Genomic DNA, 17,317 nt, shown 5'->3' with positions numbered 1-17,317 from the left:
TATAATAAAAAAGAAAGATAGATTCAGCATGCCGATGTTTGTATACATTAGCATTTTGCAATTAGATCATTAGTAATTAAACAGTATAAAAAATACATCTCTATATAAGAATATACATTGTCTATCACTTCATAGCGAATGGTCGTGTTTTTCTTTTGCGCTCCGAATTTTTGTGTTTAGTTGAATCTAACGACTGGGAATTCCTCTATTTTATCATTAATAGTTATTATTTACATACACTGCATAGCTACCGAGTGTGCATGCGCTTTTCTGTGTAGTTTAATTCTATTAATTACCACTTTTAGTTTTGTGTATAAATGATTTTCTTAATTTCCTATTGTTCCCATCCCATTTTTTTTCCGCCCGCTTGGGTGTCGTTTGCTTTTGGCTGCAAGTAAGTTAAAGAAATTAGTAGATCAGACCAGCTTTTCCAGCGAGGGGGTGGAGTTTTAAGTGCCGTTGACTCTTGCCTTATCTCGAAACTGGTGGGGTCTGCAGATTTCACTGATAATGAATTGTGTGAAACTATCATTTCCAGGTAGTTTTATTTACATTTCTTGTTCTTACATTCCTCCATCATCTGAAACGCCAACTTATTGGAAACACAAACGCAATTCGGGCCGTTTCCAAAAGGCTTTCAGATAAAAAACACTTAGTGACCCTCCGGGCTCATTGATTTTCTGATGGTGGCGCACCATGACATCACGGATGGCTTGCTTGATTTATCCTTGTCTCGAGTTAACCTTGTGCATAATTCTTGAAACCGCATACTTGATCTATGCTTCGTCTCTGATCTTGTAGGCGTATTATTAGAGTTCCTCCATTGATGCAACCTGAAGATCTTTACCATCCAACTTTCGAAATGACTATCGAAAAGGAGGCTGTTTTTGAAGAATTGTGGACATTTTTTACAGTGCCGTGAACTCTTTCTTTTCCTTAAGTGTTCCGGTAACCTATCCCTTGGTCTCTAATAAACCACCTTGGTTCAACATAGAGCTGACACACCTAAAGTCGACGTTATATAATAAATATAATTTCACATTTCATGCTTAAAGCTCAGTTTTATAAAAATGATTTGACTCGTTGTGAGGTTCAGTTTGTGCAGAACCAAAACAGTTTGATAACCTTGATAGCCTAAGCGTAAACCCAATCTATACCCTTTCTCGCTTACATATAATACCACCATATATACCACCGCAAACTCTGACCAGACCATAGCCGATATTTTTGCAGCGCTTTTAAAAAAAACATATTTTCCCTATATCACTTCGAGTCAGAAATATTATTTTGCTATACACAGTTCGTACGTAATCTTCAGTGCCGTATTAAACGAAAGCTCTCTTATTCTGGATCTTCATGGGGAAGACGCGAATATGCCACCCTTGAGCAATTACTAAATTACACACGATAGGTTAGTTTTATGCCGTATTTATTTTCTTTCTTTCTTTTTTCTATCGTTGGAGCTGCAACTGCCGATCGGACGCTTGGCTTCAAATATATTCGCTAATAAATGTAGTTTTGGCGCGATCGGTCTGCTCCAAACATACTCCCCCCGTTGTAAGAGGTACTGTTCCACATGCATTGGCATCGTGGGGCAGAAGGGCTAGCTTGCCAACTTCCCTCTTGATCAGGAAATCTGAACCCCTTAGGAAGTGAGCTGGCGTTAGCACTTCCAGGTCATCTGCGCTTTCTGTAATTGGACAGAGTGGTCGAGAGTTAAGAATGGTTCGCAAATCATCAAGGGTCAAGATAGAGCGTCCGACGACCCTGAAAAAGTTATATTTTGCCGCCTTGACCATCGCCTCACATAAACCTCTGAAGTGAGGGGCACGCGGAGGGATGAATTTCCAATCGATCCCATCAGCCAAACAGGCAGAAGATATTGATGCCGTGTGTTGCTCACTCATAAACAATGCCTTTAGTTCGGCAAGCTCGCTATTCGCATTGACGAAGTTTATAGCCTCTTAGGCTAATAAACCGTCTGAGGGCTGCGTTGAAGGAATCAGTTGTGAGGTCCTGGACGACTTCCAAGACAAAGTCGCCTTCGTGGAGAAAAAGACAAACACGGCGGTATAGCACTTGTGGCGTGCCTGATTCCTGATTTCCGCTTTGCGATAGAAATTGTCCACTCCTGTGGCATGAAATACCGGATTAGGTTGCACTCTATCTGCTGGCAGGCTACCCATAACGTGCTCCCAAGTCACTGGCTTCAAAACCATCGAAGGCATTTGTTGACGACGCTAGCTACGAATTTGCGTCCTCCAATTTGCAAATAACTTTGCCGCAAGCAATGTGGCAAGCAATGCTTGTGGTCTTGCATGTAAATATTAGGTTGTAAAAAAATTCTTGCGATATTTTTATTGATTTTTCAATTGTTTATAAAATTGGTAAATATAATGCGATTTATGTTATGCGCCGTTTGGTTGGATTATTCGTTCCCAACGAGATGCCAACTTCAAAATGCCCCTCTCCGCCTGTGGGAAAAAAACTCGGAGAGCCAATTTTCACAGGAGTCTCCTGTAGCCAACTTTAGGCTACCAAGCGCGTTCGCCATGGACAGAAATAGGTGATAATCAGTAGCTGAGAGATCCGGACTTTAAGGTGGATGCTAAAGAACCTCCCATCCGAACTCCCGGAGCTTCTGGCGCGTCATCAAAGATGTGTGTGGCCTGGCGTTGTGCTGATGGAAGACAATTCGGCCTCTGTTGATCAAGGATGGCCTCTTCTGCATAAGTGCTGCCTTCAAGCAGTCCAGTTGTTGGCAGTACAGCTCCGAATTGAGCGCTTGGCCATAGGGGAGCAGCTCATAGTGGATGATTCCCTGCTAATCCCACCAAACACACAGAAGAGCCTTCCTGGCCGTCAATCCAGGCTTGGCCACCGTCTGGGCCGCTTCATCGATTTTCGACCACGACCGTTTGCGCCTTACGTTGTCGTAAGTGATCCACTTTTCATCGATTTTGTTGCGATTTATAGGCGATTCGCATGGATATATACAGTCAAAGATGTTTACGGTTTGATGACTCATGCCCAGCTCTTGACCAATGCTACTCTTGGACGTTGATGCACTAAGGTCAGTACATTCAAGTGGCCCGTATGACACCAGGCACGTGCCTGTTTGGTTTAGGTGTTAGTAGGCGCGATGGAAAATATGGGACAGAATACGAGGAAAATTGACTACCGGCGTGCTGACAGATTGTTAGCTTGCATGCTTACTAAGTGTGTTAGTATTAAAGATTTTAATTTGGGAAGGGTATCTACGTTAGAGATTAGTGTGTACAAATCATTATAATTTGCACATAGCACTCTAAAATGTTCATGCAGTTCAAAGGAGGTTCTACAGTGGCGCAACACTAATGGGATATAGGATCTAGTAGTTCTACATGGTACATGGAAATTAAGCTGACTCAACAAGTCAGCACTTTGCACATCACCATGTATAAGGTTAAAAATAAAGGTTACCCTAGCATCGTTCTACGATTGGCTAAGGACGGCAAGTTTATTAATAGGAGTCTACTAGAGTAGGAAGTAATCTTTGCTTTGCATCCCAATTGAAACCGCGTAGAGCGAAAAATAAAAAGTTCTTTTGAACCGACTCAATGCGTTTACTATGGACGCCGTACTGAGGGCTCCAAACGCAGCATCCATATTCTAGGATAGGACGAACTAAGGAAGTATATAAGGATTTAGTAACATAGGTGTCATTGAATTCATTCGACCACCGTTTAATAAATCCAAGCACACCCCTGGCTCCATTCACCATAGACGAAATATGATCAATAAAGTCAAGTTTTGGGTCCAAGCGGACACCCAAATCGTCAACAGAATTAATTCTTTCCAAAGAGCAGCAGTTCAGCGTGTAAGTAGCAAGCTTAGGAACGACACGAGAGAATGTCATTAGCTTGCATTTCGAGACATTTAAGTTTAATAAGTTTACACCGCACCAAGTTTAAAAATTATTAAGATCTGTTTGTAAATCCGACTTGCAGGCAACGTCATTGTATTGCACGCAAAGCTTGACGTCATCCGCGTACATAAGCACTCTGGAGTTAGTCAAGACTTTGGGCAGGTCATTTATAAATAATGTAAACAATAAGGGTCCCAAATGGCTTCCTTGCGGGACGCCAGATGTAACCCTTAGAACATTGGATAAATTATTCTTAAAGAGGACCTTTTGCGTCCTGCCATTCAAATAACTTGAGATCCAATTAAGAAGATCACTTGGAAAACCCATTGAATCGAGTTTTCTAACGAGGAGAGAATGGTTAACAGAGTCAAATGCTTTACTGAAATCAGTATAGATTACATCTGTCTGATAATTATTGTGGAAGCCCTTTATAATAAAGGAAGAGAGCTCGAAAGGATTTGTTGTTGTTGATCTTCGCTTAATAAAACCATGTTGACATGGAGAAATAACCGATCTACAAAGGTGCTGTAAGTGAGGGGTGATAATGTTTTCAAATAATTTAGGGATGGCCGACAACTTAGAGATTCCTCTATAATTGCTGGCATTCAATTTGCTACCTTTTTTGTTTGGAGGAATAATAAACGATTCCTTCCAAATAATGGGAAAGTGGGAGGTTTCCAAGGACAAGGTAAACAATTTCAGAAGGGGATAGCACAGGGCGTCGGCACAATACCTGAGTACACAGCCAGGAATTCCGTCGGGGCCTGGCGAATAAACTGGCTTGACACGATGAAGATCTAAAAGAAGATAGCTTTCGTTTAGGATAGGACAGAAAATTAAGTTTGATGTGGGTATGTCGTAGGAATAGGTCTGGTGTAGATACGAAGAGCTTGAATAGGTTGTTTGAAAAAACTGCGAAAATAGATCGGCTACTGCCTGATCATTATTTGCGGTAGTATTTTCAAATGAAAGCGATGAAGGATTTGTTTTAGGCTTACGTTTAGTGTTAACGAAATTATAAAACAGTTTTGGGTCCTGTGAGAACTGGAACTGAACTCGATTATAAAATTATTCAGCCGTTCAAAGTCCGTTTTGCGAAAACATACTTTATTGGCTGGACGGTCAGAAATATTCAGATTCACTTCGAAAGTTGGATGATAAGGATCTTCGGGCTGCGTCAGAGGCGCCACCCTTGCTAAACTGATTCTTGCAGGACCAGAGATGAAACAAAGATCGAGCAAGCGCTGTAACGAATTTTGGACATGCTTGACTTGAGACAGCGAAATGTCGAAATGAAATGCCAGCGATAGTCATGTTGCGTAGAAGTTAGGAGAGTATTGGTGGAATTATTTAATCACCAAAAATAGCACATAAAATAGCCTAGGACTACCAGCTGGTTTCTATCCAAAAGTCTATTGGAAACCATCTGAAAAGTTGAAAGGTGGTTTCAATAAATAGGAAGTTCCGACAATGGAGGTATGTAGGAGCAGGTAGTTAAAATTGAGCTGCCATTGATAGGTTCAACATCGTTGCATTCCTCGAAAGTTATTAATTCTGACGTGAGCAACCGCTATAAGAACTCCACCCCCGCCCCAGATAGGGCGATCTTGCCGATATACTGTGAACACAGCTGGAAAAACTTCGGAGCTTAGAATCTCCGGCTTTAACTGTGAGCATTATAAACTGAGAAGCAAACGAAACGAAAGAGTTCATTAGGGACATTTATTTTAAAAGATGAAATAACCCTAGCGTAAGAAAATTTAAACTTTTTCACCTTAATCTTTATTTTACCGGCTCTGGTTTTGCCTTGTATAAAGGCGAAAACATCTTCCGTTTGTTTGATCAGGGGAGAGCCGCGAGACAAAAATATGTCTCGTTGGTGGAACAGCTATAAGGGCTTTTGGCAAGGCAGGTTGGTTATCTGCCGTGCCATTGTCGGCCGGTATTCCGGGCCTAACACCCTGGGCAGATATATCTCTAAACACGGGACTTTGAGGGGTCAATATTTGCGACCCCCCAGGGGATAAAACAGAAATAATCGGCGGTACGGGCACTCCCGCTGCATATTCGGATACCGAATCTTTTCTAGCGCTCGATCGCAGCACTCTTCGAATTAATGCTGAGGTCGAGGGCTGTGCCGAGGGAGGCTGCTGCTGAGAGCCCGTTGCAGGTAGTTGGGGTTCGTCTACATGCAGCCCACCAGTAGCAGTTTTTTTGCGCCTAGGAGACTCATTTAATAGCGTAAGGCTATTAAATTGGGTGTCCAGCGCCAAGAACATATCAAGAGTTTTACGAAAACTCGTTAAAATGCCCTTAAAACCGATTTTGGTTTGCCGCATGAAAGACATCATCTCCCTTTCTACATCGCGACAGGCCTCACAACAGAAACGCAGACCGATGTTTTTTTTATATCGTCCACCGTCCGAGCTGCAACTCCATTACACTTGGCGTTCATGACGTTGTCGCACAGCCAGCAGCCGATTGTAAGGTCACCTGCAGCAATTGCCTTTTTGCAGGTTTTGACGAAACAGACAATATTTCCGGACATTATAAGGACTTACCACTGTACTTGTACTTGGAAAAAATAACAACAGAGATATGAAGAAAGAAGTGAAGAGTCTCAGCGAGAGCGAGAGAGCGGGAGAGCGAATGAGATCAGATGAGATAAGAAGTGCAGCGGCACAGTTAAAGCGAGAGAGTGAGATAGCGTGGGAGATAGGTAGATAAAACGTTTAGCTATTGGATGGTGCAAACAAAAGCTACACGAAGAAGGCACAAAAGGAATGCAAAATATGCAAAAGCTATCACTAGCAGCACAACTAAATTGAAAAATAGAACCAATTATGTACATAAATTAGAATAGCTGCATGCACACGCGAAGTGAACGGGAAGTTATAAACACAACTTAGAAAATTCAAGTTAACCCCGGTGGTTAGATTCAAACTTTAATACAAAACGAGAGCGCAAGAAAAAAACACGTCCGTTCACTTGGAAAGATGAAGTACGGCTGCTACTATGTTGATCTCTTTCGACCAATTCAGCGATTTTATCGCAATTATCCACGACAGGGCTTCCGGACCGTGGCGCATCTTCGACCTCCTCCACACCAGAACGAAAACGTTGAAACCATCGTTGTGTGGTGGAAAATGAAACTGTGTCAGGTCCATATACTGTACAAATTTTATAAGCGGCTTTAGATGCATTTTTGCCTTTATCCTAGTAGTACTGCAAAATATGCCGTATTTTCACTTTATTTTGCTCCGTGTTGGCGAAGCTATAACTCGCGATCTACTTAAAAGAATTAACAATTAATCAAACACGTTCGAATCAAACACTGTCCGAAAAGAGCTTTCCAAATGAAAAGACCTATCCAGATGGGACAATTAACGCGCTTGTAGTGACAAGTGGCAGTGTTGTGACTGCATGATCGTGACATGCATGAAGTTAGAGTTCTGCAGCATTCCGCCAACGCGAAGTAATCCATCGAATACGAGCATTGGAATCAGTGAAATCAGTTTGCTTTCCTGAGGACTCGGCTTGCCCTTGCTGAGAACCCTATACTCTTTGGCAAAGTCAACCTGCTGGATGCTCCTCAGAAGCAGTACAATACCAAGGTTGATCTCCTCAACCGAAAGAAGGCCTTTTAACGGAACAGCTTTGGCTTTGCAATTGGCAAGGAATCGATGAAAGTATGAAAATTCGTGCTGCAACTTATCAAAAGTGTTGATGAATTTGCAGCTCGATGAAACGTCAATGCAAACGGCTCCAACTAAAGTTGCGGTACGACGCTCCAGCAGAGAGGGCCGCTTCGACGAAGAAGGAATAAAGGTCCGTGATACCAAAGGGAATTATCCAGCAATTCTCTTGTGGTACATCCTCGCGACACGACATCTGCAGAGCTTAAAATTTTCGGAACGTGACGCCAAGTCATGTCTTTCGTCATCTCCTGTATCTTCGCGATTCTGTTTGGCACAAATACGTTGAACTCCCTCGGCGGCTGGCGAATCCATGCCAACACAATAGACGAGTCAGACCAGCAATGAAATGCGCAGTCGAAATCTATACCTTTCTTGACGTTTACTATTAGCTCTGCCAATAATAGTGGTGGAGAGAGTTCCAGTCTTGGAATTGTCAAAGCTACTCTCGACTTGGCACAGAGCAGATGGACTTTTAATAAATTAACCTCCGATCGCAAATATAAACTCGCTCCATACGCTGATAGGCTAGCATCGCAGAAATTTTATGTTCTGGATGACTACGAACTGAGAGGTCAACTCCCCCAATGACGAAAGTATGGGCTCTGGCAATACGTCATCCCAATCCACGTTACAACTCCATAAGGATTGCAGAAAGATTTTAGATTTTGTAATGATTGGTGTAATTAATCAAAGTGGGTTTTAGAATTTTGCAATTGTTGACACTGCAATTCGTTTCGTGGGTGGATGAGCTGCCAGTAATTGAGAGAAATTGAATAGGAGCTGATCAGACGCCAGTGTTTGAGAGAAATTGAATAGGATCTAATCAGACGCCGGATCCCAGGCCAAACCCAAGGCCTTGTCGATGTCCATCGTGGAATTTTATTAACTGTTCCCTGTTGCAGTCAGACTCCCCTTCGATGGCTCCTGCATCATTCGAACACCATTTGCGGATTGGAAAGTGCCCTAACGACAGTAGTTCCTTCACCTGGCAACGAATTTCTCTCACCTCTTCAACTGAATCTCCACCAAAAATAAAATCATCCACATAGAAATCTCTACAAACAATTTGGCCTCCAACCGGGAATGATTCCTCCTCATCATAAGAGAGCTGATGCATGGCTCTTAAAGCCAAGAAGGCAGCTAGTTTACTTCCATAAGTCACTGTGTTTAACTTAAAAACACTCAGCCCGTCCGTTGAGTTTCCTCGACAAACGATACACTGCAAAAATCATCAGGATGCGAAATGCGCACGCAGCGGTATATCTTGCAGTTATCTCCACAAATGGCAACTTTGAAAAATCGAAAGCGAATTGTTGGCCCTGCAAGAAGTGAGTCATTCAGAGACCTACCAGAAGTCGATTTAACTGATCCATCAAACACGACACGCAGCTCGGTGCTCGTGCTTTCTTGCTAATGTACGCAATGGTGAAGAAGAAAGAATTTTGGAACCGATGCTGCCCTTGTTACACGAGACTTGTGATCGGTTGAAATAAAGATCAGCGAGCGATATATTTTGCGGAATTCTCCATGATGTTGCTTTTATATTGAAATGGGGCTGATAATCAGTGATACTATGAGTCACGACCGCGGAGAATGAGGCACGATAGCTTGCATCCCGTGATTGCGCTAGAATGTCGACTGCCTTATCAGAATTCAAGGAAGATTCACCAATCCCAGAGACTAGTATATGCGACTTTCGATGATTCAAATTTAATTGGTTCGCTAGGCGAGAAATTATGAAGTTTAACTAAGACGCCGCGTCTAAGACTGCTCGGCAAGCCATAAATTCTCCAGTCCTATTTCTAACATATATAATAGCGGTTGGAAGCAACACGTAATGAATATTTATGGGTTTTGGTGGAGGGTTTGATGAATGGTGATCAGGTTGTGCTGAGAGTTTAAAAGTGGATCGGATGATAGTGATGAGACTGAGGTGGATGGTACGGACAATGAGTGGTGCTTCATGCGACAATATCTGCAGTGCGTTGACTTGCATTGCTGCAAACTATGCCCTTGCGCAAACAGTTGAGTCACAGGTACAACTTTTGCCAAATAATGAAGAACGACTCCATAGACTCAAGCTAACGTATAGTCTCCAGAACTGGCAACCACCGCTTCCTAGATCGGAAAGAAAGATTCAGATGATTAATAATGTCGATGAATGTTGAATTTGCAGCGAATCAAAGCGATTTCTTTAAATAATATTAATCAGCGAACACCGGGTTGCAGACTCCGAGCCAAAGAATCACATTGGAGTCACCAAAATTGATAGAGCAAAAGATAACGAGGAGAACGCCTAAGAGCGCAGCAGGTGCAGCGATAAACCTATGCGCGCATAATTGGTGCGAGCGGTCTGCTCCGAGCAGCATGGCGAAAATTAACCATTACTTATCTTTTGGAACTTAGCTTATTTGTTATTAGAGGCTTCCAACGTAACCTTCAAACCGATGTGATTTACATGGATTTTAGTAAAGCTTTCGACTCGATTAATGACTTCCTACTTGTAAGGAAACTAGCTTCCATAGGACTTAAGCTGATCTTCTTAAGTGTATTTCGAGTTATCTTAGCTACATGACTCAACAGGTTCTGTTTAAAAAACAGTGTCACACCAGACGTCCCACCGATAGCCCCCATGGTCTACTGCTATTCACATTGATTCTCATTGACCTGCCGCTGATTCTAACAAAACAAACCTGTTTCTAACAAAAAGTACCCATGTAAGTTTATGACGTCCATGCCAGTCAGTCTTACAATTGGATCTTAACAATTTTCATGCGTGGTGTCACGCTAACTCTTTATATCTCAACAACTCTAAATGCAAACTGATGACAAACGAACTGCGCTTTAAAAAGAATCTCTCTTGTTGACCGTTTTTAACAAAGCCACAGGCGTTCTGGGATTATAATGTCCGCTAATATATTTCTTTAATTATCCATATTGCGCAACAGGTTCTTAATGAAAAGGTTTAAATGTCAAGTCACTGACCTTGGTAAATATAAACAACGCCTATTATAATTCCGATTATTAATAGTAATTAAAAATTAAACATAAAAACATTTTGATATTCAAATAAAGGTCGCCGCAGGGGGACCTCTTGACGTGAACATAGCCCTTTGACAATAGAAACAGGAGACGAGCCAGAATAGTCAGATTCACCAGCAGTCGATGCAGTCGAAACAGAAGATCTGGTTCTACAGGTCCCGAAGAAGACGAAAAAGACCTTAATAATTTCACAATATTAGCCGTTCTCATTCGATCTGAATGATCAGAGCTAATAGAGTGCAATACCAATAGTATAGTAAGCCCTAAATCATGAATGACGACAAAGAAATTAATCAAGCAGTGCCAGAATTTTACGAGAAGAAAATAAACTTTCCAATGTAACTAAAAAAAAATATTGACAACTCTGCACAAAGTCAGCAACGAAACTACTTTCATTGCAAGCATTACAAAGTTGCAAACACGATTGTAAGAGAAACGTCTGACCGAAGCGAAATGGCAAATGGCAAAGCAAGCACGTAGTATAGAACTGTTTGTTTCCTCCTCGGGTTCCGAGTTTCTTCGTGGGTTCCTTGGAAAGTGAGTGTCAAATAGTTGCTCTAGTGACTCCTCTATTGTCGTTGTAGCAGTGCCGTCCGCTGATAAGGGTGAGGCCTGCATGCCCTTTGGCTAGAATTTTGCTTAATCTCGCCGTGCTCTTGATGCCTTCTAGCGACTCGCAGTAGCTCTGCCAGGTGTCCTTCTTGGCTTCGTATAATACTTTTTTGTATGTTTTTCTCGCTTCCTTGGTTGCTTCCCATTCCATGGTTCCATACCCACCACGGTGGGTAGTGTTTCTTTGAGAATGATATCTTGCATGTCTCTTGGAAGGATGTTTGTGAGGTCCTCCACCTCCTTGTCGAGTGCCTTTGAGGAGGATTGCATCCTGTTTTTGACTTTAGATTGGAAAATTTCGCCGAATTTTCCCAATCTGACTTATTATTACTGACTTACTTAATACTAACCCGTGCCGATAGGTCGAAGAAAATGTTTCTATGGTCTGAGAAAGAGTGTTGTGTCGATACTCTCCAATTCTTGACCTTGTACTGCAAGGAGTTTACAAGGAGAGATATAACACCTCTTTCCAACCTTCCAGTGCTGCGAAATACAAAAGTTGGCTTATTACCCTTGATGCATATTGTAACGTTGCTCACCTCTTTCATTAGTTTCCGAATTGCAGAGCGTGTGCCTCGCATTCGCTTCGCACCCAAGCACCAGGGCCGTCTTTTGTTTCTTCTGCATTTTGCAGCAGCCTAATTAACGGCTCAGGCGAGCCCGGCTTATCATGGGTCATGTAAGCCGAGGCGGTTAGAACTCCGCTCCCATTCACTGCCACGAATTTGGCCACTACTAGGTCAGGTGTGCTGAGATTGGAACAGAAAAGCTTTAAAGTGGTTGGTCCACTGTAGTGTGTATCCTGGAATCCTTAGTCCAGCGACTTTTCCGTCCCTGGTCCAAGGCTCCTGTATCATATCGATGTCGATATCCCTCTTCATTAGAAGGATCGTGAGATTTGCTGAAGCGTGTGAGCCGCGCTTCAGGTTAATCTGCACGATTTTCAAAAATCGATGTTAGTTAGGGTAGCATTTGGTTTCATCGACCTCTTCCAATTCTCATCCGGCTCTGGATCATGGCCTTCCTACTGCCGTACTGGACCTTAGTGTCATTGTCATTCAGCTGCTGCAAGCAGTGGTTATTAGTAGTTGGCTCGCCTTCATCTTCTTTTATGCCTTAAGCATGGTTCGTCCTTTAGACAGGCGATCACCCTGGGATGGTCAGTTTACCTTTTCGGTAACCAGATGCAGGCTCTGGGTCTCGTCGGGATCTCCCTGGCATGAACTAGCCTAATCTTAAGGCCAACCCATGTGTCGCTGATCTTAGCCACAAATTCCTCCAGAAAGCTCCTGGAAAACCCGTCGTCACACCTGATTACTTGGTTTCTGATTCGAATCCGAAAAAGTTCAAACTTAGAGGGAATGGTTAAAACCTAGTAAAAAGAGAGGAAATCTCTGGTTGAAGTTTATTGCCGTTTGAGAATCTTAGAATAATTAAACTATTATGCCCTCTGCGTGCAATCAGAAATTGAGCTGTGGCGCATGCAGATAATGGACGTGCAGACCTGGAGGACAGTATCATAACCACAAAATTGGCAAGTTGGGTAACTGGACGACTTTAACAAAGCGAGCCAATAGAAGCTTGCACTTTCATGGCTTTAAACGCAAGTTCAAAACTCATTCGTTTGTGGGAACTGGAATCGGTCGATATGTCCCTGGAACATTCAATTTAAAAGTACATACAAAAAAGACCTCTCGCCTCGACTGCACTGGTAGAATTGTTGTCCATTCAAGGACGACACAAGCCGATTGGGAGATTCGTTTGATATCGCCCGTCGTCGGTTCCTGATCATGAAACGTCGTCTATCGAAATCTCCAGCACTTCGTCAACAATACTGCGACTTCATGGAGGAGTGTAAAATGTTGGGTCACATGTTAACAGTTATTCATCCTTAATAGCACGAGCCGCACTAGTACTTCCCACATCACTGCGTAATCAAACCCAGCAGTGAGTCTAACAAGCGCATGGTGGTTTTTGACTCCTCCAGTCGTACTTCAAATCAAACGTCGCTAAACGGTTTGCTATGAGTTGGCCCAAAACTCCAGGCGATTTGTATCTGTAGCTTCTAAAGTTCAGACTTAATCGTTACGTCATCAATGTAGATGTAACAAAGATGTACAGGCAAGTAAATCTTGCCATTGTTGATCCCAAATACAAGTACATCCTTTGTAGAGCATTTCCAGAAGATACGCTGCGCACATATAAATTAAATACGGTGACCTACGATCCTGCAGCCGCCCCGTTTTTGGCAACATGCTGCCTAAACCACAGCGCCGATGTTCATAGAGTCGAGGAATAAGATAGCGCTCTTGGCGTGAACTGGAATCAGCAGAAGGATACACTGTTTTTCAAGTTTATAACACATCACCAAAAGAAGTATTTTCTTCACCGCTTCCGCCTTGTTCGACCTGCTTGTATTGCTCGCACCGCTTATTGTTGTCGCAAAAATTCTTCTTCCAAGACCTTTGGCTCCCTGGCTCACTGGGAAGGGAGCTTTCCACTGGCTAAATCAGCACTCAGTTACAATGTCATCTTTGGTCGGAAACTGGATACGAAATTGAAGAATGGACCGCAGGTCATTGGAAATTGCCAGGTGCACGCAACCGTGCAGATATTGTTTCCCGTGGAACTACTACAGCTGAGCTGGCTGCCAACCATCGTCCCAGTGGCCAATCACACTGCAAATCATCCATATCGATCCAGCTACTATTAAAGCAGAGAAACAAAAGACCACATTTAGCACGGCTGTGATAATCAATCATGTTCTCCAATAGTTGACTCACATTAGCTCATACATTCGCACCAGCGCATACGTCTTTCACTTCGCCAACCTATAGAAGGAGTTTAAGGTGTCGTTCCATCGCTAACACCGGAAGAACTTCGCCGCGCATTGTTCAGCACCGTCTACAAGATTTTCGTTCGCTGCCGAAACCTAAAGCTTAACTAGTCATTTAAAGTATTTAGCTCCATTTTTCGAGGACGACTACAGAACGCTGACATCCTTGAATCTGAAAGGCTTCCGCTACTTCCAAGCAAATCGCACTTTGATCGAATTTAAGTCCGACACATGCATCTGAGGAATTGTCATGCATGAACGAAAGCTCTAGTTGTGTTCATCCGTCTGAAGTACTGGATCATCAATGCCAGGAACCTAGCTTGTCGAGTGGTGCATTCCTGTATACGTTTAAAACTTATATTCGGGTCAGAAACAAAAGCTTACCCCGCAGTCTTTATTTGTTTGGTATCTAAAGCAGTCCACCTAAAAGTTGTCTCGGCCTACGAAGGCATTTCTTGCAGCACTTAAACGGATAACCGTCCGGCGGTCAGAACCAACTTCGTCGAAGCAGCCAATCATATTCAAGAACTTCGAGAGTTCATTGGAAAAGCCACGCAAGAAGTTATTTCATCTTATTTGCCAAATTATTCTTTAACCTGTCAGAGTCGCTCACTTTGAAGGCCTTTGGGAAGCTGCGGTGAAAATCGCGAAAAGCGTGTTTTAGTCTACAGAACACTGATGAATTGAAGATTCACCTTCGAGGAGCTCTCAACTCACGCCCATTGTCTTCGCTATCTCCTGATCCCAACGATTTTGGTGCACTAACCGCGGGGCACTTTCTGGCTGGGAAATCTCTTCGCGGCTACAAGCATCCAGCCTGTACTGGACATATTTGGATCAACGACGGAGACGCAAAAATCAACGGCAACAATGCACGCAGCAAGGTGGGCGACGTTAGCTCATTCTGTTTGTCTGTCGGCTCTGGGATCCTGCGCTGAAGATGCTATAATGCTGGGCTGTTAATACTGCGCTTCTCAGCGCTTGATTGATTCGCCTCCCTCCACCTCCGCTTCCCTTGAATAGTCAAAATTTCCGTCTCCAATTCTTTGCGAACTAGTCTGTCAGTTGTGTAGCTATCTTAATGAAACTTTGCAGTTAGTCTTCTATATCCTGGTATACAAGTCGGAAAGGGCGGGATCGGCCCTAAGAACGATTGAATAAAAATCAGTTTTCAACATCAAATTTAAGATATAGCCATCGTGTATAATTTAAGTATTTCTGTTTTAATTTTGTAAAAATCGGTACTATAAAGCTGCCATAGAAACAATCGTTGAATATTGAGGAAATAGCAAACTGCAATTTCTCTTTTAAGTCATAAAAATCGGGCTTCTATATGTTATTATATAGCTATATATTTTCGTCTAATTTAAGATGTAACTATATCATATAGCTGCTATAGGAACGTTCAGAAAACTAATTCCAAAAAAATTATAATAGCTTTAAGAATATAAAAATAACACGTATAATTTTATCCTCTCTTTTAGTACAAATTCCATGCAAAAATTGACGATCAAATTGACAAAGCGAATGTAGCCATGACACAAGGTCTTAATAGTAAACTTATGTCAGTGCTAGAGTCGACCTTGTCCAAACTAGCCCGTTATGATGAAGGCAGTCTAATCGGGTCGATACTAAGCTTTACGAATGTCTCGAGTTCGGGCAAAGACTTGGGACAGGGCTATGTGAACTTCTTTCGAAATAATATGGATCAAATACGAGGCAAGATCGGCGATGATCTTTGGACATTGAATTTCTTTGAACATTGGTATGGCCAACAAGTAAACATGCTTTGCAATTGGTTATCGGAGCGTTTGGATCATTCTCTGCATTATGCGCAAGTTTCATCAATTTCGCATATTATAAAGGTCAGTTTTTATAAACAATTGAAACTATTATACACAATACTAATATAGATATCAAAGATAAATTTCGGAAAATATTCGATTAGTAACGCTTCAATAAATGTTCATTTATGTTATTTTAATTTATTTTAGAAAATATATTCCGACTTTGAACTGCAGGGAGTATTGGAAGATAAACTGAATTCAAAGGCATATCAGGCGGTTGCCCAACGTATGGCCACCGAGGAAGCAACTTGTGCTTTAACAATGCCCGAAGTGACCGAAGGCGACGAGTAAGTGCCTTTCATCGTTCTATATTAATTAAATAAAATAGTAAACATATATATAAACAAAATAAGTTATTACCATTATTTAGTTTTTCAAGTATAATTATATTAAAACAAAACTTTTTCAGACCCTGTGATGACCTTCGCGAAGGTGACGAAGAAGATAATGGCGATGAATCTACCTCTAATATTCCAAGAGGCTTACCAAAGCCAAAAGTCGCAGCGGCTCAGGCGGCCGCTGTTACCAATGTCGTGGCCGGTCGTGTGGGAAATTTATTGGGCAAAGGCATTGGCGGGCTTAGTTCAAAACTAGGCGGTGGCAGTTGGTTTTAAAATGTGAAAAAGTCTTTAAAAAATCATAGTGTAATTTTTAACTTGGAATTCGATTTGTATATCATTCTATTTTCAAGAAATTATTTAATGCAAATAATTTATAGAACTTTCTTAATTAAGTTAATACAAAAAGACATAATCTCTTTATATTTATATTCTATAAATGTATGTATATTCCTAAATATCCGACTTAGATATTTGCTATACGCCCTAGTACGCTACTTTGTTCTTTTAAAATACTAGTTTATTTTGTTTTAAGACTTCTTTAAAATAAATTTATAAAAATAGTATTGTATACCATGAATATATTTGGTTTTCCTAAAATTAAAATATATTATATTAACTATTAAGACAACCGGCTGCCATAACAAATGAACTTGTTTTATTTTTTTTTTTAAATAATACGATTTTCTTTTTAATAATATTCATATTATTATATAATATATGTATATTTTTTAGCTCATCAGGTGGCTGACAAAATTAAGGACAAATTTTTGTATGTTCTATTTTATTCTAAAAATCAGGCTCTAGTCACAAAAAGAAAAAATAGGACAACTTAACACAACTTCTAATTAATTAAACCCATACAGATAGTAAGCTAGTGCTGTATTTAGGCGTTTCAGTAAACAAAAATTAATCAGAATGGGGCATTGTTTTTGTACATTTCTTTACATCAGATATTTAAACAAAATAATAAATGAAATAAACAATAAAATACTGCACAATTTGGCTAAACAACATTCGGAATATATTTTATGGCA

At 41.5% G+C, this 17,317-nt stretch overlaps 1 protein-coding gene across 15 annotated transcripts in view; it reads left to right on the top strand.

Annotated features, from left to right (window-relative positions):
* Positions 1-16,928, top strand: part of Cadps (calcium-dependent secretion activator 1) — a 60,978-nt gene extending 44,050 nt beyond the window's left edge. For all 15 annotated transcript variants that reach the window (XM_086826609.1, XM_086826606.1, XM_020954181.2 and 12 more), the window contains 3 exons: positions 15,580-15,960; positions 16,090-16,229; positions 16,352-16,928. In XM_086826609.1, the coding sequence (XP_086682735.1) occupies positions 15,580-15,960; positions 16,090-16,229; positions 16,352-16,556 (726 nt within the window). In that variant the 3' untranslated portion in view covers positions 16,557-16,928. The remainder of the gene's footprint in view (positions 1-15,579; positions 15,961-16,089; positions 16,230-16,351) is intronic.
* The last annotated feature ends 389 nt before the right edge of the window (positions 16,929-17,317 follow it).

Source organism: Drosophila serrata, unplaced genomic scaffold (genome assembly GCF_035046125.1).
Source record: "Drosophila serrata isolate PLE 108 unplaced genomic scaffold, ASM3504612v1 contig_160, whole genome shotgun sequence".
NCBI classification, from domain to species: Eukaryota; Metazoa; Arthropoda; class Insecta; order Diptera; family Drosophilidae; genus Drosophila; species Drosophila serrata.
Note: the sequence above shows the minus strand (reverse complement) of the source record. Positions and strands in the feature narration are given on the sequence as shown.